We start from the raw sequence: 23,850 nt of genomic DNA on the forward strand, positions 1-23,850 counted from the left end.
CATGTTGGACTGCAGGAGACAGTTGGGCCAATGCCAGAGGTGCTTGGGAGCAGCCCTGCAGGGGCCTCGAAGGGCTGTCAGGAGGAGGAGGCAGAAGCAGAAGAGAGAAGGGGGGCCCATGGAGCCTCTGTGACACCTGCCATTGCCTGACCTGCTGCTGAGGTGGGGTGGGGGACACTGGCCCTCTCTGGCCTCTGGGAGCCACCCCTGGCCATCGTTAGCATGTCAGTCCCCTGGCCGTCTGCCCCCAGCCGGACCGGGGGAGCGGTGGGCTGCCTGGCGGAGGCCCTCCTCTGGGTCGGAGCGAGCGTGGCCGTGTCCCCACCGTGGCAGCTTGGCCCACTAGGTAAGGGGGCAGCCCTGCCTGGTTGTGAGGGCCTAGGACAGGCCTACTGCTCCTGGGCTAGAGGTCCGCCCAGCCCCACAGCCCCTGGGGCCAGGAGGGTGGGGGCTACTTCTGGGGGTGTGCAAGGCCTTCCTCCTTCCAAGGAAACCTGTAACCTCCTGTCCCTCGGGTCTCCCTCTGGGGGTCATGGGACTCCAGCAGCACCCCAGCCGGCCCCTCTGACCGCCCCTCCCCCGCCCTGGGGCGTGGAGGCTAAACACCAGGCAGGCAGTGGGGTGGGTGGGTGGGGGTCAGGGTCAGGGAGGGACTGGGGGCAGGACCCTGGCTGGGCACTCAGGTGGCTCTAAAGCTTTTGCTGAGGGGTCCCTGGCACTCTGGGGGGCAGTGGCACCTTCAGCCCCTGTGGGCTGGAGGCAGCATGTGCAGGACATGGAAGCCCTCGGAGGTGGGCAGAATGGCCCTCGCCAGTGTGAGACTCGGGTGTGGAGGAGTCGAGGCCTGCCTGGGAGGTGACGGGAAGCTTACGCGTCTGTGTTGGCAGGGCTGGCCTGTGGAAGGCCCCATAGGGGCTGCGTGCCCCCTGGGTCTCTGCTGCAGCTGAAAGACGGGCCTGGTCCAGGTGCCGCCTTTGCCTGTTCCGGGCCTCTGGGCCACCCCTGCCTCATCCCTCCGCTCCTGCATACCAGCAGCCCCACCTGTGTCCTCACCGGGAGCCCGGCCTCCCTGTGGGCCCTCCCCCTGCAGGGCAGGGTCAGGGATTGGCTTCCTCCAGGGAGTCCTCCCTGGCTGGGCTTGTCCGGCCGGCAGGGGCCTCTACCACACCCTCGAGGGTCCCTCACTCGGTGGGTCTCGTGGGGGGTAATCACTTGATGCTTCAGCAAATGGCACCTCTGAGTCCTGGGCTTTCTGAAAGTAGGTGTGAGGGGGTTGGGGGCCACACCTGACCCCATCCTTGGGCCTCTCTCAAGCCCCAGGGGGCTGCTGGCCTGGCGGGGAGCCCCCCAACTCCGGGACCTGGGAGACATGCAGGCTGCAAACAGGAGGCCAGGGGGACAGGGTGAGGAAGAGAGGGGAGGAATGCTGGGGGAAGCTGGAGGCTGGTGCTGCCCCCCTACCCCCCGGCGCCGGCCTCCCAGAGCCCCCCTCTGTGCTGTCAGGGGTAGACTGCGCTGAGTCGCCCTTGCCGCGTGGAGGACGAGGGCGGCTTTCCTGAAGGCCACAGGAAGGGGGTGCAGGCTCTCAGGAGAGCTCCCGACCTGCCAGCTGCCCACCAGGGACCTGCCCTGTGCCTGGCACGGAGGCCTCACTGCACAGCAGCCCCTGAGAGGGTGTCACAGACTGCGGGGCGGTCATGGCGGTCACTGGCGCTGGCAGAGGGTGGGCGGGCCGGTGGCCGGAGCAAAGGAAAGCAAGGCTGTGAAGGCCCTGCGTCCCGCCTGGGACTGCACCTGGCCCAGGCCAGTTGGGGGTGGCTGCAGCCGGGCTGGGCAGCCTCAGTGCCTCGGGTGGGGCCTGTGACCCAGGCCAGCACCTGGGGGTGGAGCCCGCCCCCCTAGTCGGCCAGGAGGTGGGTGTGTGGGAGGTCCCTGTGCCCCTGAAGCACGTGGGAGAAAGGGGTAGGGCTGGCCTGGCACTCACGGTGCCCCGTCTCTCTCTGTGCGGTCTGTCTGCGTGGACGTCCAGTGGAGAGATGCATGAGTGCTATGCAGGCGGGGACCCAGATGCTGAAGCTCCGAGGCAGCTCCAAGGGCCTGGTCCGCTTCTACTTCCTGGACGAGCATCGCTCCTGCATCCGCTGGCGGCCCTCACGCAAGAATGAGAAGGCTAAGAGTGAGTGGGGCAGCCTTGGGGGGAGCAGCGGGGAGGCCCCTGAGCAGCTGTGGGGCAGCTCGGGGGGCAGCCAGAGCCTGAGCCCTTGAAATCTCCAGGGGGCTCTGGGCCTGACACATGGGTCCAGTGGCCTTGGAGTTTTGAGGTGACCTCTGGACGCCAGGTGGGGAAGAGTCAGGACCCCATGCCCTTCAGGGCACTGGCCTTGCACCTGCCTGGCAGAGCCCTAGAGGACTCTGGGGACGGAGCACCCTTTCCTGGGCTGGGTCTGGGATGGGCGGAGAGGCAAACGGACCTTCAGTCCAGCTGGGAGATGAGGCCTCCCAGAAACAGAGAGAGAGACACCCCCGCTGGGCACACCGAGGGCCAGGCTTCGGTGCCCGGGGTTAGCTCAGGCAGCCTGGGGCGGGGGGCTGCGGGGCTGCCTGGAGCCAGGAGGGTTCGTGCAGGGGTAAGGGCGAGGTTGCTCTCTGAGCAGGGCATGGCAGGGACCAGGCTGAGAGGCAGGAAGGGACACGTCAGAGTCCTCACGGGCCAGGAGAGACCCAGGGGTTCCAGGGTAGGGCCTCGGCCCAGCAGTTGCCAAGGGCACTGTCGCTGCCATGGGGCCTGGGAGAGAGCCGTGCTGCGGAGGCCCCTGGAGAGCATCCTGGTGGAGAGGGCTGGGACTGCCCTCTGGGCCCGGGGAGGTGGAGCCCCTGTGCTCGCTGGGGTTCCTGCTTGTATACAGCACTGTTCCCTGTACTGGGTTCGAGCATGAGGTGGGCAATAGCACCTCACAACAGGGCAAATTCATGTCCAGCTGAGCACCGAAGGAAACACAGAGGATGGAAAGAGAGGGGACAGGGCGGTGGGGTCATGGAGGCTCCTCGTGGAGAGGGGCGATAGGGCAGAGATAGGCAGACCAGGATTGCGGGCGGGGAGGGGTGAGTGTGCCGGTTAGAGCTGACTGGCTTTGGAGGATACCCAGGAGGGAGGAACGGGGGGCAGCTGTTCCCTGACTATCACTCCCCCAAGTCTGGAGGCCCAGAACCCCTCCACCCCTGCCAGGCACATGCATGCACCTAGGGAGCTGGAGAAGAGAGGTGGGCAGACCCCCTCCCCAGGTGGGTGGGTTCTGCATGCCTGGGAGCTCAGGGTGTGGGAGCAGAGGACAGAGGGGTGAGCCCACCCCTCACTGCACGGATGGGGAAGCCCCACCATCTGTGCCCTGGACAGGATGACCCCCAGAAGGGCACAGAGCCCGCCAGGCAGAGCAGTAGGAAGCAGTGAGAGCTGGATGGGGGTGCACTGCTGGGGGCCCAGCCCCGGTGCCTGGCTCCCAGAGGGGACGCTGGCTACCTGTGCCCGGTGTGCTGAGAGGGACCCTACCACACGTGCGGGAACAGACCCTAAAGACACCTTCCTGAGTCATCGGCTGGGCCTAATTCAGATTCTGAACGGAGGCTCTGTGGAGCCCCGGGTGCTGGGTCCAGTAATGAAATCCTTGGTGGAACTTGGGCTGGTGCACGTGGAGCAGGACCCCGCTGCAGCCCTGGCCCCACCACTTGCTGGGGCCAGAGCTCACTAGGGAGGCAGCCCAGGATGAGGCCGGTCTCAGAGCGGGGACGTGAGCTGGCCGGAGTGCGACAGACGAATTGGCTCATCTGGGCTCCCTCGCTCTGCAGCCTCGGGCTCAGGCTGGGTGCAGAGGTCACGTGCCTGGGATTGCTAACAAGGGGGAGGAAGCCCCCTCCCTCTGGGAGAGTGTGTGAGCCTTTTTCGCACCCAAAGGAAGTGGGGAGTAGACCTCAGGGTCAGAGCAGAGCAGGGAGGTGTGGGATCCCCGGCCTGAGCACGTTTGTACTTTTGCGGGTCCCTTGAAATAGCCTTCCCCAGCTCTCCCCAGCCTGGCCTCTCCTGTCCCTCTGAGCTGAGCTGCTGCAGCGGGTGGGGCCCCAGGCCCAGGGCGGGCTGTGACTGGTGCCCCACCCCCTGCAGTCTCCATCGACTCCATCCAGGAGGTGAGCGAAGGGCGGCAGTCTGAGATCTTCCAGCGCTACCCCGATGGCATTTTCGACCCCAACTGCTGTTTCAGCATCTACCACGGGAGCCACCGGGAGTCTCTGGACCTGGTCTCGCCCAGTGGGGATGAGGCGCGCACCTGGGTCACGGGCCTGCGCTACCTCATGGCGGGCATCAGCGATGAGGACAGCCTGGCCCGCCGCCAGCGCACGAGGGACCAATATCCTTGGTCTCGGGGTGCGGACCTCAGGGACGAGCTACCCACCCTGCTGGGGTTCTCCTGCCCTTGGCGGGGTCACCCACTTGGGGAAGGAGAAGAGGGAAGGCGTGCTTGGGCTGGGGGCCTCCCCTCCTCCCTGCCCGTGCGGTGGGGGTGGGTGTGGCTGGCCCCGCTGGAGCCGTGTTGGTCCCTAACTCGGCCCTAAAGTGGCTGAAGCAGACGTTCGACGAAGCCGACAAGAATGGGGACGGGAGCCTGAGCATCGGCGAGGTTCTGCAGCTGTTGCACAAGCTGAACGTGAACCTTCCCCGGCAGAGGGTGAAGCAGATGTTCAAGGTGAGGCGGGCCCCCCTGCAGGTGCAGGCCGGCGCGGTGGCGCCCCAAGCACAGGCACTGCGGGGCCGCAGGCGTGTCTGCAGGGAAGCCGCCCCGTTGGAGCTGCGGGAAGTCCCGGCGGGGCCTGCGGTAGATGGTGGGGGGCAGCTCGCCCAGCACCCTGCATCGGCGGAGGGCTGATTGCTCCAATGCGGGGCGCGGCCGCAGCAGCTGCCGGGGGGCCCTCCCTGGGCTGGTGGGGGAGGCACTCGGGGCAGGCATCTGGTCACTGAGGGAAGCCACCCAAAGCAGGCTGCACCCCGTTTTCTTGTCCTCCCCTGGACTGCCCGGCACGGTGCCCCCCTCCCCATGCAGCCTCCCGGTTCCAACCAGCCTGGTGTGAGGAGTTATGAAAATGCGTCTGTCCTCCAAGAGGCAGGCTTTATTGTCCGTAATTAGTTTCTCTCTCTCCGGAACCCCTGCTGGTGCGGCGGGGAGCAAAGGTGGCATCAGTGGGCCCTGCTTTGTGGGGTGATGGGCAGGCGAACCCAGCTCCTGGGGGGCAGCCTGGAAAGATAATTCTCTCTCTCTCTCATACACACACACACACACACACACACACACACACACACACACACACATATACACACACAGAGCCAACTGCTCTGCCAGGCATGGCCCCTGGGACTTCACCTGTGCTCTCAGGACAGACAGGTGCTGGCACTTGGCGGGAGTGAGGGGAACCTGCAGCTCAGAGCACACGGGTCTGTGTATGAATGAAAGGGCGAGGGGGAGGCCCTTGGGCTGCTGGCCAAGGACTAGGGGGGCTCACAGGGCCCCTCCTGGAGGCCCCCACGGGGACAGAGCCTACCTGGGCAGTGAGGAGCTGACAGATGGCTCAGGCCTAAAGATCAGCCCCCCACCTGTACCCTGCCGACCCTACCTCTGGGGACAGCTCTGGGGCACGGGGCTCTTCCAGACTGGTGAGGCTGTCAGGGGCCAGGCAATTGGCTGGCTTAGAACTCAGGGTCCAGCCTGGCCTCAGAGGTGGGAGGAGAGGATCGTACCCTCGCAGAATGGGGCACGAGAGCACACAGGCTCCCAGGGCCTGAAGGTCCAGTGCAAAGTCCTGGCTTGAAGATGCACGAGTGCTGGGAGCCCTGGGGAGTCCATGCCTGCCTGCGCCTCCTGGAGGGACACTGGGCCTCTCATGCAGTCTCTGGGCACAGGGGTCCCCTACAGAACCCTTTGACCCGCCCCTGGCTTGGCTGAGTCTGGGCTCTGACCAGATCCTCTTGAGGCGGCCCAGAGCAGTGGGGAGACCGTGCAGCCTGGGGCCTGCAGGGGGTTGGGCCCCGGGCTGGCTGCAGAGGGAAGTGAGCAGCAGGGGTGGGGAGTTGACGTTGGCCTGGAGCTGTGGACCCCAGACCCTGGGCAGCTCAGACCCAACCAGCTGTGTCCACAGTAGTCCCCGAGAGCCTGGGCCTCCCTGGCCATCTTCGTGGCCACCCTCCCAGCGCCCTGAAGCCCAGGGAAGGGGGGCTGACTCCCCGCCAGGCAGAGCAGCTCTGCCCATTAGCGTCAATTGGGTTGTCGAGAAATCTCAAGATTGTTCCCACCACCTGGAAGTCCCTGATCAAAGGAGAGACTTGTGTCGGGGTAAAGAGTGCCTTGAACAGTTTCACGAAGTCTGAGATAACAGCGGAGTGCAGGCTAGGCCCAGCGTGGCCCTCGGACGGCCCTCAGAGTGGCTCCAGGCTGAGCGTGCCTTCACCCGCCGTGGTGACTGTGCAGAAAGAGCAGCCGAGGGACTCCTTCGGGGGGCACATCTGGGGCTGAGGGCCAGGTCTGTGCTTTTGGGTCTCATCCTCATAGAATGTTTTCATTCGCCCTGAGGGCTGGCAGCTGAACGGAGAACGGGCAGCCACCCTGCCCTGGATTCCTGGCTGTACCACCCAGCACGGAACGGGGTGGGAGGCCAAATCACCCCGCGGGCTGGACACTCAAAGCAATGGGCGTCTCTGCCCAGCTCCAGCCACACCTTGGGAAGGGCTGCCGGCCTGGGCCATCCTGTCAGACCCAGGGCTGCCCGCAAACCGAGCTCCAGACACGTGGTCTGTGTCTGTTGTCTTCTGTGCCCCAGCACCCGTGGCTCTGCCCCGTCCCAGTTGTGGCATGGATGCGGGGGTCCTGGAGTGAGGCTCTGGGGCCTTGCCAGGTGCCTGTCTCAGTGCCAAGCTAGGCGTCCGTGGTAGAGATCAGCCTTCCCAAGAGCAGTCCTCTCACTGGCCACAGGGATAGGGGGTGTCTGTGGTCCCCTGGTTCTCTGGTGATGCCCCTGGTTCAGAGAGGGCCTCACCTCTCTGGCACCCACCCCCCAGTCACCCCAGATTGTGTCAGCACATGACGAAAGACTAGCCCAATGGCACGCACAGTGTGGAGCATTGCTGTCCATGGTGCTGACCTGACGTCCATTCCTGCTGTGCCGTCACCCTCCAGGCAGGTCCTGCTCACACCCCGCCCCACCTCACCAGCCCAGAGCACTCAGGGTCTGGAGCAGCACCTTCTATGGGGCCCTTCTGGCCCATTCCTAGAGATTGCCACGGCCCCAGGGCACCTCAGGCTCCTCTGGGCCGCCCGGCCTGCGGTTGCTGAGTCCCTTGCCCTCTGGGTCTGTCCCTGGCCTTGGTGTTTGGTGTTTCCAGGGTCTGACACTTCAGTAATGCTCCCTGAGTGGTGGGTTCTGTGGTCTCACTGGGGTCCCAGTGGGTTTGCTCCTGCGGGGCTCCTGTAATACAGTGTTGTGTGGGCTGCCCTGTCTGCAAGAGAAAGACAGTGGCCAGGTCCTCTCTCTGTTGTGGAGACTGAAGCCAGGGCACTCTGTACACCCTGGGGCCTTGAGCTTTTCTAACCAATGGGCAGCCAAGTGTAATTACAGGCTTACGGCCCAGGGTGGGCATTAACTCCAGAGTGGGGTGTTAGCTCCCAGTATAGGGTGTTGGCTCCAATGTGGGGTGTTAGCTCCCACAGTGAGGGCTTGACCCCCAAGGTGAAGTGTTGGCTCTAAAGTGGGGTGTTGACTCCAGGATGGAGTATTGGCCCCCAGATGGGGTGTTGGCTCCCAGTAGAGGGTATTGGTTCCCGGATGGGGCATTGACCCCCAGAGTGAAGTTTTGATTCCAGTGTGGGGTGACTGTGTCAGGTGTAAGTTGATCTTGAAAGGCTGGGACTAGGGGAGGGGAAGGTCAGATCTGTGTTAAAGGGTCACCCAGTGGCTTCTTGGTGGGAGAGTCAGAGGGGGAGCCCAGTTAATTCACTGCTGCCAGGATCCCAGGTGGCTATCAGTGTGGGACGCTGGGGACACAGAGGTTTTGGCTCGCAGGAAGCAGACACAGATGACCACCAGGGGACGCTGGGCTTTGAGGAATTCTGTGCCTTCTATAAGATGATGTCCACCCGCCGGGACCTCTACCTGCTCATGCTGGCCTACAGCGACCACAAGGACCACCTGGACGCCGCTGACCTCCAGCGCTTCCTGGAGGTGGAGCAGAAGGTGAGGGCACACGGCAGCAGGAGCAGGGTCCTAGCCTCCGTGGCCGCAGCCCGGGCTCCCAGGGCCCTTGAACAGGTTCAGTGTGGCGGAGAACACTTCAGTGTGAAAGGATGGGCCACAGCCTGGCATTCAGGGTTCCACTTAGTGCACCTGCTTTGGTTCCCATCATGGGCCATGGCAGCATATTTCAGGGTGTGTCCCATGGAGGCCCTCAGCAGGTGGGGAAGTTCTGTGGTTTCTTCTCTGTGGGCCTCTGAGCAGCTCAGCCCTGACCACAGACACCCCGGCTTCCTGAAGGGGGCCTACGCTTGACCACAACCTTTAGTGTGGAGTTCCTCCTCGAACAGGATTTCCATGTCCCAGCCTTCCCACCTGTTCCCACCACGGGTCTGGCTAGCTTATACCCCTAAGATCCAGGCCCACTGCCACCGCCATTCACCCATTTGTCCAGCAGATGCCCGGATGCCTTTGGGTGCCAGAGGGGCATGCCTACCCATTTCTCTTGACTCTAGGCCTTCCTGTCCATCCTAAGAGGCTGAGGGCTCCCTGGGCATTGCCCTGCTGACTGGGACCCAGCGTCCAGAGGCTCAGGGATGTGGACCCCTCAACCTCAGCTGAGGCAGGGGCTGGGTGTTGCTTTCTGTGGTGGGCAGGAGGCTGGAAATCTGCAGTGGGAGAGGGGAAGGCCAGTGTCCCCTGAGGAAAGAGTGCTCCTATGGTGGGGCTCAGACAGCATAGGGTTCCCATCCTTAGGGCTGGTGTGCGGCAACCATGAGGACCAGCTTCCAGACTTGTAACTTCCTGGAACCCTCAGGGACCCAGGTCTGGGCAGAGACTGGGAGGGGCGGTCAGCCTTGAGGTTAGGGGCCAGAAGCAGTGGCCACTGGGCTGGGCCTGGGGCTGGGTGGCTGGATCAGCAGGAGTGGCTGAGAGACCCAGGCTGGGTCTACGTGGCATTTGCCCAAGATCTCCCACCACTGCTGTCCTGGGCTGGCACCTTGCCCCACTCTGCCCTGTGAGGCTGCCTCAGGCCCGGGGTGTGACAGAGCGCTACCCCTGGGGCTGTTCTCCCAGAACCCCTCCCCACACTCATACAGTTTGCTGGGGTTCTGTCCTTGTGGCAGTCCTGCTAGGGGGAGCACTGGCATCTTGTCCAGTTGGGAGAGGCTGGAATCAGCCTTGTGGGATCCTGACGTCCAGGGCGACTCCTGCCCAGCCCAGCCACTGTGGGCAGCATTGGAATGAGGCTTTGGGTTCTCTGTGGGTGGAGGGTGGGAGAGTGGTCCTGTCTGGGATGGGCAGTACTGACTCATTATTCCCTGCCTTTTGCCCTAAGCTTTCCAGAACTCTCTCTATATCTGGGGCTCAAACTGTCCACCGGGTGGGAGGTTTGAGCCCTGACCCGGGGCCCTGGACTCTGGGCCTCCCAAGGTCCACTGCTGCTCTGAGCTCTGACCCCATTTGCCCCGCTTTCCCCTCTATCACCCCCCCCCCGCAGTCCTCGGGACTTTCTAGAAGCCTGGCTGGCGGAACTGCGTCTGGGAACTGGGGCTCCTGGCCTGGGCTGCCCCTCAGAGCCCTGGGAGATCACTCAGCCTCTGTGCGTGGGGTCGTCGATGTGCAGGGCCGCCTTGGGCTCGGCTTTGTTGTGCAGCTTTCCTGTGAGAGATGAAGGCAGCAGGGGGAGGCAGGGAGAGGAGGTTCCCTGTGCCCCTGGACTTCCTCCAAGGTGGGACTGGGTTCTGGTTGTCCTGCACTCCTGCACACAGGAGGCTCCCTGCCAGGACGGCCCTGCTCCATAGCTCTTGAGACCTAACACGGTGGGCATGAGGGGTGGCCCAGCTGATGGAACCAAAGACTCCTCCCCTGCTTCAAGGATCTGCAGTCAGGGACAACTCTTCCAAAGCCAGTAGTCCTCTGGCCACCAAGTCCCGAGTCTTATGACACTGGGGGTAGCCAGTCAGGGAATCAGCCTGCAGGGGCCCGAGCCTCCCCCCCCCCGCCATGGTCGGTCTTGACGTGACCATCAGAGGCAGAGTAGGAGGCAGTGGTGGTGGTTGTGGAGGAGGGGGTGCTGCCTGAGGCTAGCCCAGGCCAGTGATGGGCTAGCCTGGGCTTAAGCCCTTGCTCTGGCCTAGATGGCAGGTGTGACCCTTGAGAGCTGCCGGGATATCATCGAGCAGTTTGAGCCCTGCCCAGAAAACAAGAGTAAGGGGGTGCTGGGCATTGACGGTGAGTGGGGGCGTCGCTGCTGTCCTGGCAGGCCGATGGGTGGTGCTGGCGGGCAACCCGTGGGCCTGAGCGGGCAGCCTCCTGTTCTGCATGGTGCGGGGATGGGTGGTGCCGAGATGAGCTGTGTGGTGGGGCCGGCGCGCGGGGGCTAAGCACCCACCGTGCCTCCGCGCAGGCTTTACCAACTATACTCGGAGTCCTGCCGGCGACATCTTCAACCCCGAGCACCACGGCGTGCACCAGGACATGACGCGGCCGCTGAGCCACTACTTCATCACTTCGTCCCACAACACCTACCTCGTGGGCGACCAGCTCATGTCCCAGTCTCGGGTGGACATGTACGCCTGGGTCCTGCAGGCTGGCTGCCGCTGTGTGGAGGGTACGTGGTGGGGGCCCAAGGACGCCACGTTCCCTCAGCCCTGGGGCCCCGGGCCTGGGCTGCAGACCGGCGTCTCCCCTGGGGGACAGCCCTGTGGGGTCTCTGAGCAGGGTGTCTACCCTCCTCCCAGGCAGGGGCTGTGACAGGCTCCTCCTGGTGTTAATTGCTGAGCGAGAGGACCCCTTCAGTCAGCCCACGAGCTGTGGGTCTCCGGGCGTGGGCAGCCAGGCTCCTGGAGCTGACTGAGATCTGCCTGCCCGCAGTGGACTGCTGGGACGGGCCTGACGGGGAGCCCATTGTGCACCACGGCTATACTCTGACCTCCAAGATCCTCTTCAAAGATGTCATCGAAACCATCAACAAATATGCTTTTGTCAAGAATGAGTGAGTGGCTGGGACTGGGGAGGGGGGCACCGAGCAGGGGTTTGGGTGGGGGAGGGGCTCAAATGGCTCTTCCTGCCCCTCTGGCACATCCTACCTTGGGAGGTGTGTTTGCAGAGCCCGAGGGGTTGATTTTGAGGTCTGTTGTTGAGGCTGAGAGTCAGGGAAGGGAGTGGAGCCGCAGCTCTGGGGAGAGGGAAGGCAGTGGGTGCAGGAGCTGAGAGTGGATGGGCTGTGGCTGGTGGGGAACGTGTGCCAGCAGCCCCTGTCCACACCCACTAGGCAGTCCCTGGGGTCAGCTGCCTGCGGCAGTGGTAGCTCTGGCACTAATTACCCCCAAGAAGCTACTCCACGTCCGAACTCAATTTGCTGTCACTCAGCAGTAGCTACAGACACTGTTGGACAAAATCCAATTTAGTTTCTGGAAATAGAAGACCGCCTCCCCACGCTTACAGTCACCTTCAAGTCTTGGCTAAACAAGGCTCCCAGGCAAGGAAAGAACTAATTTAATGAGGGAGGGGAGGAGAAGCAAGATTGATTTAGGAAATAGAAATAGAGGGGCCCCTCCTGAAAGAGCTTGCCCAAGCTCTGTCTTGGGCTGCCAGAAGGGAGTGGGAGTGAGGTGTGGCAGCCTAGGCCCTAGAACTGCAGGTGAGAGAGGCATCTCAGGGCAGGGGAGGTGGGACAGACAGGTCTCTGTAGCTGCAAAGGACCCAGGGACTTAGGACAGGGTCTTAGGACAGGGCTCACGCCTTATGTGCGTTAGCATAATCTTTGCAGGCATAGGGTTCTTCCCTAGGGCCTTGCGCTTTAGGCTTCAGTCCCTTGCCTGAGAAATGGGGAGTACTTTTGCCCCAAGTCCTGTTTGCCCTCTCCGCTTCACAGGACTTGCCTATCTCTTGCTCTGATTCATGCCTTCTAGGTCTGGGTCACCTACGTTTTCTAAAAAGATCATGTTACCTTTTGGCAAAAATCCAAATAAAACGTGCACTTGGTTAAAAAATAAGTCAAACCACTGAAGAGCATATAATGAAAACCCCTATGTTTTACTCCCGCTTCTGCATACACAGGTAATAGCGATGTTTTACCAGATGGTATGTGCCTGGCTTATGTCTCCTTGCCTATGGGGCCAGTGTTAGGACCCCAGAACCATCACAGGACCATGTCTCAGTATCTAGGTCAATGAGATCATCTTTCTCAGTCTATTCATTGCTCCTCACTTGAGTCCACATCATTTTTAAACCATGACTTTGCTGACTTGCTTGAATGTTTCCTCTTATTTTCCTGGAGTTTCTAATTGCTTTTTTTTTTTTATTGGGATATGAACTACATGCCTTCTTTACCTGTCCCTAAAATCTCTCAGCTCCTTTCCTACCCACCCAGTTGCTTTTCAAAGCCATTGATGGGCTCCCTCCCAGAGTGGCTGGCAGTTCCATCTATCCTGGTTGCTGGTGAAGATCTCTTGATGTCTTACACAGGTGGGGCCTAGCCCTCCGCTGGCTACACTCTGACTCTTCCACCTTGGGGCTACAGGTACCCAGTGATCCTGTCCATTGAGAACCACTGTAGTGTCATGCAACAGAAGAAGATGGCCCAGTATCTGACTGGTATCCTTGGGGATAAGCTGGACTTGTCATCAGTAAGCAGTGAGGATGCCACCATGCTTCCCTCTCCGCAGATGCTCAAGGGCAAGATTCTGGTGAAGGTGAGCCCCTGCCCGCCCCTCCTGGGGCCAGCATCCTGCTGGGCCCCTGACCTCTGATCTGTGGCCAGGTGACGGACAGTTACCCTGCTCTAGACGGTGTGGGGTTCCACACGATCTGTGGCAGATTTGAGGAGTCAGGGTAGGCCCTACCCCTGACCTGGCCTCAGTCTCCCCCCATGGTGGCCATTCAGTCTGGGGACCTCCATGTGCACTCCCTGGTGTTTCCCTCCCTTGCTGGGATGGCCCCTGCCCCTGGCCTGAGGTCCGCAAGCAAGCTTGAGAAAGGCTCCTTCCCTCTGCTGCTTCTTGTGTGGGTACTGGCCTCCCAGGACTTCCTCCGGGACCCCTCCCATGGTCCACTGCCTCCCCCAGGGCAAGAAGCTTCCCTCCAGCATCAGTGAGGATGCTGAGGAAGGTGAGGTGTCTGATGAAGACAGTGCAGACGAGATTGATGAGGACTGCAAACTTCTCAACGGGGATGTGAGTAGGGCTGGGAGGCCCTTGTCGGGGAGCAGGGGAGCTGCAGCCCTGAACAACAGGCTCATAGCCTTGCTGTGAGAAGGCAGGTGGCTGAGACAGGGATATTGGGCAGATGCAAGGGTGCTTTGTACCGCGGCTAGACAGCTGGGCGCATGCTCAGCCAGGGGGGGCTCTTCCCTACCTGCCCCTTCACACGTGACACGGCCCCTGAGCCCCCAGCTGGTGGACTTCCACCTCTTCACGCAGAGGCGCTGGGGCTGGGGGGTCCCACAGGGAGGCTGAGGAGTGAAAAAGAGCTCGGCCTAGCGGGGCTGGGGGGACTCTGTAATTAGCTTCCTCTCTCCTCTGGGCACTGTTGTAAGCTGCCAGTGCGAGGTAGGAAGGCATTAGTTCTCCCCGAGGGGCCATCAGATGGGAAAGTAATTGTGCAGGAGCACTCCCAGCCACGTTAGCTGATTGTTTTAGAAAGCCCTGAAGCAGCAGAGTTCTTTCTGCTTCCAATGTGCCTGCATATTTCTCTGGCCCCAGGTGATAGTAAACCCACGCTGTCTGAGGTCTGCCTTGCATGCCTCCAACCTGGGCACTGGGGCACCTGGATGCCCACGTCCCAGGCCCTGCCCCGGAGGGGTCCACGTGTGTCAGGGCTACAATGGGGGCTGCTGCAGGCAGGGAGGGCACCTGGAGGCGGCACTGCCCAGCCCCTGGTGCTGGTCAGCCAGGCCGTCCGTCCCTGCCCCCTGCCCATCTCCTTAAGGTGTCTCGTAGCCAGTGGTGGGATCTCAGAGCCCCAGCTGCTTAGGGCTCTTGGAGCCCAGAGTGGCCACTGGGTACCCTGACATCCCTGCCCACCCACCCAAGGCCCACCAGCCGGACACGTGACAAGCCGTCTGCCGAGTTTCTGTGGGCAGCATTGTGCAGCTAAAGGATGCAGGTGTTAAAATCAGAGAGGCCTTGGTTCAGGGCCTACTGGTCACTGTCTGTGGCCCCGGGCAAATCACATGGCTGCTGTGCAGCCCTGGGGCGGGGTGGTGTGAGGGTAAAGCGGCGCCTCTTAGGAGTGAGTGCGCGGCTGGGGTCGGGGCTGAGAAGCCAAGATGGGGTTCGAGCTCCGCAGCTCCAGCGGGCCCCTCCGGCAAGGATCTGGGGGCCGGTGGTGCTGCTGCCGCGGGGCTGGGGACTGATGGCACGGGGTGGCCGTCCGGCTCTGGCAGGTCGCCACTAACCGGAAGCGTGTGGAAAACATCGCCAAGAAGAAACTGGATTCCTTAATGAAGGAGTCGAAGATTCGGGACTGTGAGGACCCCAATGACTTCACCGTGTCCACACTGCCTCCATCTGGAAAGCTTGGGCACAGGGCAGAGGGCAGAAAGGTGAGAGTCCTGCAGCCCATGAGTCGGCCTGCGGCTGAGGGAAGGGCCTGGAGTGTGTGGTCTGTGCACACCTGTGCATCCATAACCCGTCCCCACATTTCTGGGTGGGGAGGACACAGAGCGCCTACAGTGGGTGACGAGGTGGGCAGTATGTCCAACATGGGGGACATGATGTGAAGTCCTGCTTTCCCTTGACCAAGCAGTATCTGGGCATGTACCTGGGAACTTAGTGACATGCAGGATGGCCGCTTGGACCTGGGAGGCTTAGGGTTGTGTGACTTTTTGCATGAGGGGGAGCAGGTACTCAGGGAAGGCTTCCTGGAGGAGGAGGAGGACGAACAGGAGGAGAAGCAGTAGCAGCTCAGGCTGAGCCACCAGGCATGGAGCTTGGAGGGGGCATCAGGCAATCCACCCTGTTCCCAGCAGCACTAGGCTCTCTGCTGCTGGGACATGGGCAGGGGGACATTGGGGTGTTGGGGTCTAGGCAGAGGGGGGAGCATCTGGGCAGTGGGGTCATGCACATGCCCCCAACATACCTCTCTGTCCCCTTTGCTGGGGGGCCCGACGCTGTGGCCCCTACCCTCTGGGAGTTCCCCGTGTGGGAGAGGGCAGGTGGCTCAGAGTGCAGTCTGATGGGCAGGGAGGGGACCCCAATCTTCAGTGCTTGGCACAACTCTAGTGGGTGCTGGTGCTGGCCAAGGACAGGCCTGATTCTCTGGGGGACCCAGCACCTCCCTCCCTGACATCCAGAGGGGCCAGGACTAGACCTCCTTGATCAGAAGGGGCTGGCCAGGCCAGGCCTTGCAGCCTGCGCTCTGTCCAAGGCGTGGATGGTCCTCCGCCGGCTGTCCTGACCGCCCCACCCCACCCTGCTGAGCTCTCTAGGGTTACCAGGCTGTGTCTAGGGGGCAGGAGTGGCCCAGTGCGGGCCCTCTGTTGCCCACAGCCTCCCTGAGGGTGGCCGGAGCTCAGGCCTGAGCTGTAAGCCCTGCCAAGCTCTGGCGTGCGGGCGTTGGGGGTGACAGTGGATTCTGGCTGAGGCTGCAGCTGCTTCTCCAGGATGCTGGGCGGACACGCGCCTCTCCTTGCTGTGCCCAGATTTAAAGTTGCTTGTGCATGGCATTTCAGGCAATGTTTACAGAGCTGCGGAGCGTGTCGGCCTCAACTGTCTCCACGCGCACCGTGCACACGGCTCCCAGCGCCTCTGCGAGTGCGCCGCGGAGCATTCAGGAAACTGGGAGGCAAATGGGCTGGTGTTGCTAGGGCCGGGGATGAGAAAGAGAAACACTTCTAGAGCAAGCTGGAGCAGAGTGGACGCTGAGCTCCTCTGTGGTGGATCCGTGCCTCGGGCTTTGGACCAGCTTCTTCCGTGCAGCCCGCTGACCAGCAGGGTGCGAGCGGGGGAGACCCAGGGCGCAGGCAGGAGCTGGAGAGCCACGGCCTGACTCCCCACGGGCCCAAGCTCCTCCCCAGAGCAGGTGTGGGCAGGGCCCGGGCAGCCGGTGGAGTTTGGGGTAGCTGCCCGCCAGCATCGTGGGCCACACGCTCCTTTTCCAATGTGTGAGCCGTGGCGGTGTTCAGGCCGAGGGGGCGGGCACCACACGGGGCTCTTCGGGGCAGCTCCGGAGCACGAGGTCTTGTCCCCTCTGTCCCTGGGGCACGGCTGACCATCTTGTGCTCCCCCATCAGGCAGTGGGGCCCAGCTTGAGCTCCAGGGTCCACACCGGAGGGGCCTTTCTCCCCTCCTGGCTGAGGGCCGGCGTCCAGGCTGGGGCATGGTTGGAGGGGAGGTACGGACGGGCGGAGGTGCATCCCCGGGTGTGTGTGGACGTGTGTACAGGACTGGGCCTGGAGAGCCCCTTGGGTGGGGGCAGGGAAGGAAGGCGTTCCGTAAGTAGTGCCATGGAAGGCTCACGGTAGCCCTGAGGTGAACGAGGGTTAGCGCAGCTTGGGGGGCGCAGACCAGCGCCTTTCTCCTGAGGTGAGACCTCTGTCTCCGTGAGAAGCAGGGCCGGACGCCAGAGCCGCAGGGAGCTTCGTGCGAGCCTTACGTAAGCACGCACGGCTGAGCCACGCTCCAGACACACAAACGTGTTCATCACAGGCTCACCCTCCGTGGGAGAAGAAATTCAGAACCGGGGCCTTAATGAGTTCAAAGCCGCACCCCTCGAGGGGCCCGTGGGGCCTGCACGCTCCCTCTCAGACCCTGCTCCCCCGCACTGCCTCAGCCCCGGGCGGGCGGCGGGCTGTGACTCCACGTCCGGGGCGGCAGCCAGCCCCCCCTTCTCCTGCTCCCCGTCACCTCTGTCTCCCTGTCCCCCAGGCCGAGGAGGACGTGGAGTCCGGGGAGGACGCTGGGGCCAGCCGACGGAACAACCGGGTCCTTATGAGCGGCTTCTCCAAGCGCAAGGTCTGGCGGGGCTCCCGGGCGGGGCCACCTTGCCAGAGCCCACCATGCTCCGTCCTCCCGCTTGCCCAGCTGTCCCTGTGCTGGCCAGCCAGGGGCGTCCCCTCCAGCTCTCCGGGCCCCTGGCCTGCCTCCCAGAATCCCCCTTTGGACTCCTAGCCACGTCGTCTGCCTGGGGCTACGCAGAGCGGGTGCCTCGATGGCCCTCCCCTGGCCTGCACCAGCCAGCGCCGTGGGTCCCTCGGGGCCCAGGCCGACCGGCACACTGCAGAGGACAGGCCGGCTCAGCCGGGCAGCTTGGGTGCCAGGACCCCAGGACGGCAGGCCTGCCTCCTGCGCCCTCCCGGCCTGCGTAGGGGCCGCGGCTGAGCCAGGGGCCCCACAGAGCTTGACTCCGCTCTCCTTCCACACAGAAAAAGAGCAGCAAGCTAAAGAAGGCGGCCAGCATGGAGGAGGGGGAGGAGGACCTGGACTCCCAAGGCAGCCAGAGCCGAGGGTCAGTGCCCTGCCCCAGCCTGGACCCTGCACAGACAGTGGCGGTGGCAAGTGCCGAGGCCCTTGTCCCCGCAACGCCAGCGTTGGACGCGCAGGCCCTGCGGTGGCCCCGTGACCGCACAGTGGAGGGGGGGAGGAGGAGCCCAGGGAGGGGACCTCAGCGTCGCGGGGACACACTGGCCGGCATGGACCCCTGTGCCTGCTTCTAGCACCCACTGCAGTTGGAGAGACATTCTTGGGGGGGGGCTCAGCGCCAGCGCCTGCCCCTCCCCCATGTCTCTTCTCAGGGTCCACTGCACATCCCGGCACCCGCAACGGGGCGCGGTGGACGTTGGGTGGACATTTGGCATGAATCAGTGAGCCTGGCTCGCACACTGTGGTGCCCGGGCTGGCCTGAGTCGGGAGGGGCGCCCGCCCCCGGGCCCTGACCGATGTCGCCCGCCCTCCTCCCAGGGCGAGCCGGCAGAAGAAGACCATGAAGCTGTCTCGCGCCCTCTCGGACCTGGTGAAGTACACCAAGTCTGTGGGCATGCACGATGTGGAGGCCGAGGGTGAGGGTCGAGGGCCTTGGGGGTGTGTGGGAGGGCTGGGCCGCGGCCCGGGTGTGCCTCTGAGGCCGGCCTCCTGCCCCGCAGTGGCGTCCAGCTGGCAGGTGTCGTCCTTCAGTGAGACCAGGGCCCAGCAGATCCTGCAGCAGAAGCCGGCCCAGTACCTCCGCTTCAACCAGCACCAGCTGTCCCGCATCTACCCGTCCTCCTACCGCGTGGACTCCAGCAACTATAACCCGCAGCCCTTCTGGAACGCAGGCTGCCAGATGGGTGCGTGTGGCTGGGACCGTGACAGGGGAGGGCCCGGCGCTCCTGAGGGTGTCGGGGGCTGGCTGTGCAGGGCTCCAGGGGCATCCTCCCAGGACGCCCGGTCCTGGTCGTGCACAACGGTGAGCCCGGGGTTGGCTCACACAGAAGAACGACGGACTCAGGGGCAGCCGAGCAGGGGCGGAGGGGGGACGCGGGCTGGGCGCTGACCGGGCCACCTCATGTCCCCCCCCCACAGTCGCCCTGAACTACCAGTCGGAGGGGCGGATGCTGCAGCTGAATCGCGCCAAGTTCAGTACCAACGGGAACTGTGGCTACGTGCTCAAACCACAGTGCATGTGCCAGGGTGAGGCCGGGGCGCGGGGCGGGCAGGGCCAGCTGGCGTCCACCCGCGACGCAGCCCCCCAGGATGCCGGAGGTCGGGGTGCGGTGAAGGGCCCCCACTCTGCCAGGGGTCGGCAGGGGTGAACTGGGGAGCCCCTCCCCACGCCTGGCCCCCCACGAGGTTCCGCAGCAGGACGCATGTGAGGCGACTCCCCACGGGGCTCGGGCCGAGGCGCCCTGCAGCGAGGGCACCAGAGCTCCCGGGTCCCTTCCCAGACCCTTCAGTGTTCGCACTGAAAACTGCTGGAAGTCTCGTGTGGAGCTCTCCCCGTTTTAACCTGAATCCTCCCCCCACCCCTCCTGCTGCCCCTTGCTGGGGAGCCCAGCACCCCTCCCCACACAGAGGCAGCGTGCCGAGAGGGGCGAGGACGGGCTGTGTCCTAGCTCAGGCCGGTCTCAGAGGCGGCCAGCATGCAGACCCCTGGTGCCCCCGTGCTGGAACCCTGCCCCCTGTCCCCCCGCCCCAATCTGGGGCTCCCGTTCAGTAAACGGAGTGCAGTGGGGTGCCCTGCGCAGCCGCTGCCCTCCTCAGCCTGGCACCCTGCCCTCCCAGGCGTTTTCAACCCCAACTCTGAAGACCCTCTGCCCGGGCAGCTCAAGAAGCAGCTGGTGCTTCGGATCATCAGCGGGCAGCAGCTCCCCAAGCCGCGGGATTCAATGCTGGGGGACCGAGGCGAGGTAGGAGGGCCCTGGCATGGGTGGGTGGGGCTGGAGCGCCACGCCGGGCCCGGTGCCACCCCTGCCCTCCGCACCCAGATCATCGACCCCTTCGTGGAGGTGGAGGTGATCGGGCTCCCCGTGGACTGCAACAAGGAGCAGACGCGTGTGGTGGATGACAACGGTGAGGCACCGGGCCCCCTGGCTCCGCTGGCCACGGCCTCACAGGGGAGGGAGAGGTGGGGCTGCTCCTGGGACCCAGACAACCTGCCCGCTGCCCCCTCGCTGGGGCCCTTGTCAGAGCTTGGTCCCCAGGTGCTGCTCCTGTTGGCCGGGAGCCCAGCCCAGGCGGAGGCACTGGAAGAGAGCGTGGGCCCAAGTGGCCTCCAGGCTGGACCTGGGGTGGGAGGTGACACCTGCTCCCCGTGGCCTCTAGGATTCAACCCCATGTGGGAGGAGACCCTGGTGTTCACTGTGCATATGCCTGAGATCGCACTGGTGCGCTTCCTTGTCTGGGACCATGACCCCATTGGGCGTGACTTCATTGGCCAGAGGACACTGGCCTTCAGCAGCATGATGCCAGGTGGGCAGGGGGGGCCGGCGGGGTGGGGAGGGGCAGCGTCCCCCATATGAGAGACCATGTCCCCTGCTCAGGCAGGCATCCACCACAGAGACCAGCATCCCACCCCCAGACTAGCGTACCCCACAGAGACCAGCCCCCCCCACAGACCAGTGTCCCCTACTGGTCAGCTGAGGGCACCAGGGCTGAGCTTCCTCCTAGGGGTCGGCTCCTGCCATGGGTGGGCCTGGGGACACAGAGGGAGCTGAGGAGGAAGGAGTGAGGTCAAGGGTGCTTGGTGGGTGGGGGAGGGGAAGGGCGCTCAGGCGGAGGCATCGCCTGGCCCCCCCGGGAAGAGGAAGAGCGCACAATACCACGGGGCTTCCTGGAGGAGTCCCCAGAACTGGGCTCACGGGTTGTATTCAGGGCCTCAGGACCTGTGAGCAGAGTGGGGCAGGGTGAGCCGTGACCGGCTATTTCAGGCTATCGGCATGTGTACCTGGAGGGGATGGAAGAGGCCTCCATCTTTGTCCATGTGGCCGTCAGTGACATCAGTGGTAAGGTGAGTGCTGCCTGCAGGACCCCTGGCCTCGCCCCACCCCGTCCCATCCCAGGCACGTTGCCTCCTGGTCACCTCGCTGGGCCTGTTTCTCCTCCTGCAAAGTGGGTGGTGGGGGCATCCGACCTCCACGTCCTGCAGCCGCTGCAGCCCTCCCCCCAACCGTCTCTCCTGAGCCTCCTCACTCCTATGTCTCAGGGTCCTCGGTTCTCTGTCCATCTCTGGAAGGGGGCCTCCTGGCTTTGCTCCCAACCCCTTGCGTCCCTGGATGGGGGTCCTTCTCTGTCTCCCCAGTTCTGTGCTCCGGGCCTGGGCGGGGCCAGCGAGTGGTGGGCTGCCAGGTGTGCATGGGGGGCCCGCGTGGTCCTGCCACTGACAGTCTCTCTCCTGCCACCTCCACGGCCCGAGGTGCTGCCGGGCACAGCGCCACAGGCCGCTCGGCTCTTGCCCACCGTCAAGCCGTCTGTCTGTCCTGCGTCTGCCTGTCTCCGCGGGCTCTGCGCCCAGCTGTCGGTGTCTCACGGCCTTCACTCTGTCTCTTTGGTCTTGCAGTGGGCTTCCCCATGTCCAAAGTCTACTTTTAGAAGGACAGTCCCGTTAGGAGCTCGAAGGTACCCCAGCGCCAGGGCGGCAGAGCCCGCCCGCCCCCCACCTGCATGCTCAGGCCGTCCCATTAGCATCCGTGATTCCTGGTAGCATTTTGGAGACTGTCAGCTCATGTGATATGGATCGTGACGTGGTTCTGGGGTCCCTGGGGCCATGTTCAGCCGCAGGGCAGCATTTATGAGGCAGGTCCAGGACTCTGGCGAGGCCTCCTGTGCGTGGACCCCTCCTGGCCTTCCGTCCCTCCTCTGTCCTCTGTCTGACGCCTCGTGCCCCTGCCCACCCTGCCCCTCTGTGTCTGGTCCTCTAGCTTGGAGTGCCCCTGGCATCCCGGTACCCGTCCCCCTCCCTGCCCTCACCCTTCCTCCCGGCCACCTCCACCGCCCCCCCCGGTGTGCTCCCTGGCTCTGTGTGCGCCCAGGATGCCTGCTGTGGTGTGGGGAGGCCCCAGGGACCAGGAGCTCTGAGCTTGAATCCTGGACCTTCTTCTAAATGACTTTGCAGCCAACTTTGACCAAATTGCTCTGGATTTGGGATCTTGAATCGGGAAGCCGATTCAAGTGCTGGCCACGTGAACATCTCTGCCCAGAAGTGCCCCCGAGTCCCCGGGGAGTTGTGGCTGTTGTTGGGGCCTCTGCATGTGAGGACCCTTCTGGCCCCTGCACTCTGGAGACGCAGCTGTTGGCCTCTCTGGCAGTGACCTGGGCACTTGCTAGCTGGTCCCGGTGACCCCTGGCCTCCCTCCTCAGGCAGGGAGATCACGGGGAGAGGCCTGGCTGTCTGGGAAGGCCGAGCCGACAAGGGCCCTGCCCTCAGGGCTGCTGAACAGAGAGCAGGGTGAGCCTGGCAGCAGTCCAGGAAGGCTTCCCAGAGGAGGCAGCCCCTCCGGGGGAGTGGGCGGGCAGGGACATGGGAGAGCAGACCGCTGGCCTGCGCCCGGCTTTGCTTGCTTCCTCGGCCTGCGGCGCCCAAAGGCAGGGTGAGCGTGAGTGGGGTGGTGCCTGCTCCCCTGGGGTTTCCTCTCATCTTTCTCTCCATGCCAGCACCACCCGGGGGCCCTGTGCCAGCCTGCTCCACCAGAGCCGGGGGCTTTGGGGGTCTGTGAGGGTACCTGGTGCAGGCACAGGAGCCAGGGTTCAAGGTCCTCTTTTGGGAAAAGCCTGGGGGCCTCCTCCTTCCAGCCCTCCCTGGGCCCACGTGTCCTGAGACCCGCAGACCCTCCCCCTGCAGTCAGGGAAGGCAGGGTGCATCCCTGGTCTGTGCTGAGGCCGTAGCAGCTGCTGTCCCTGGCAGACGTGCCCTGGGGACCCTCTTCCCTACACGCAGCTGGGAGCGGCACAAGCCTGCCATGCCCGCCGGTGCCTTCGCCAGGCTGGCCCTTGGGCTGCGGTAGGCTCAGCCCGGCCACCGCCTGCCAGAGGGTGCCTGGGCTGGGCTGGCGGTCCCTGGTCCCCGGTGCCTGGCTGCCAGCTATGTGGGCTCCTTCTCTTGCAGGTCAAGCAGGCTCTGGGCCTAAAAGGTCTGTTCCTCCGAGGCCCAAAGCCCGGCTCCCTGGACAGTCATGCTGCTGGGCGGCCCCTGCCTCGGCCTACCGTTAGCCAGCGGCTCCTGCGGCGCACGGCCAGCGCCCCGACCAAGAGCCAGAAGCCGGGCCGCAAGGCCTTCCCGGAGCTGGTCCTGGGCACGCAAGACACAGGCTCTGAGGGGGAGGCCCGTGACGTGGCAGCCCCCCGCCCCGGCCCCGCTCTGGAAGCCTCAGCCCCGGAGGAGCCCGGCAGCCGCAGCCCCCGAGGTAAGGCGCCGGTGGGGAGGAGCCCGGCGCAGGGGAGTCTGGCCCAGGAGCAGCCCCCTTGTGCCCCTGAGGGCCCCGGGCCTGCTGGCATGGCTGCCACCTGCATGAAGTGCGTAGTGGGCTCCTGCGCTGGTGAGGACGCCGAGGGCCTGCGGCGGGGACGGCTGCCCAGCCCGGGGCCCACAGCTGCGCACGAGGCCATCAGCCAGCAGCCCCGTGCCCGGGCGGACTCGCTGGGGGTTCCCTGCACCAGCGTGGGGAGAGGCAGAGGGGCCCCGTGGCAGGGTCCGGGCGGCGGCTCTGTGTCCTCGGACTCCAGCGGTCTGGGCAGCCCCGAGGTGGTTCCCCGCTGGCCCGAGAGCGCCCACAGGCAGGCAGGGGCCCTGCAGAGGGAGATGAATGCCTTGTTCGTTCAAAAGCTGGAGGAGATTAGGAGTAAATCCTCCGTGCTATCCACCGGTAAGACCAGACGCTCCTCCCCAGCGTCCTCTGTGCTGCCCCCGCGCCACCCCTTGGCATGGCCTGAGCCAGGAGTCCTCCCTGCCTTTCTGCGTCCAGAGCTGCTGTCTCCGTGTGCTTATCCTGGCTTCCCTTCCCGCTGCTCCGCTGGCTTGCCTGGGGGGTCCTCGTAGCCCCAGCACCCCCTCCCCAATCTGATGGTACCGACCCCCTAGGCCTCTTGCCCTCAAAGGCCCCCCTCCCCACAAGCCCCTAAGTGGACGGGGAAGTGAGAGCAGGTCTGACTCCAGGTGCTGTGCGTGTTG

General features: G+C 64.2%; 1 protein-coding gene across 1 annotated transcript in view; it reads left to right on the forward strand.

Moving 5' to 3' along the window:
* Positions 1–222: 222 nt before the first annotated feature.
* The window catches only part of PLCH2 (phospholipase C eta 2), a 33,788-nt gene continuing 10,160 nt past the window's right edge, over positions 223–23,850 (forward strand). Inside the window, exons 1-21 of the mRNA XM_040645532.1 lie at positions 223–346; positions 2,030–2,176; positions 4,157–4,399; positions 4,606–4,736; positions 8,098–8,268; positions 10,407–10,500; positions 10,676–10,879; positions 11,143–11,263; positions 12,794–12,965; positions 13,338–13,445; positions 14,657–14,821; positions 17,139–17,225; positions 17,636–17,718; positions 18,171–18,268; positions 18,353–18,535; positions 18,771–18,878; positions 19,470–19,594; positions 19,673–19,757; positions 20,010–20,156; positions 20,615–20,694; positions 22,789–23,086. Coding sequence (XP_040501466.1) covers positions 223–346; positions 2,030–2,176; positions 4,157–4,399; positions 4,606–4,736; positions 8,098–8,268; positions 10,407–10,500; positions 10,676–10,879; positions 11,143–11,263; positions 12,794–12,965; positions 13,338–13,445; positions 14,657–14,821; positions 17,139–17,225; positions 17,636–17,718; positions 18,171–18,268; positions 18,353–18,535; positions 18,771–18,878; positions 19,470–19,594; positions 19,673–19,757; positions 20,010–20,156; positions 20,615–20,694; positions 22,789–23,086 — 2,974 coding nt within the window. The remainder of the gene's footprint in view (positions 347–2,029; positions 2,177–4,156; positions 4,400–4,605; positions 4,737–8,097; positions 8,269–10,406; positions 10,501–10,675; positions 10,880–11,142; positions 11,264–12,793; positions 12,966–13,337; positions 13,446–14,656; positions 14,822–17,138; positions 17,226–17,635; positions 17,719–18,170; positions 18,269–18,352; positions 18,536–18,770; positions 18,879–19,469; positions 19,595–19,672; positions 19,758–20,009; positions 20,157–20,614; positions 20,695–22,788; positions 23,087–23,850) is intronic.

This window comes from Ursus maritimus, unplaced genomic scaffold (genome assembly GCF_017311325.1).
Source record: "Ursus maritimus isolate PB19 unplaced genomic scaffold, ASM1731132v1 scaffold_32, whole genome shotgun sequence".
Classification (NCBI taxonomy): Eukaryota; Metazoa; Chordata; class Mammalia; order Carnivora; family Ursidae; genus Ursus; species Ursus maritimus.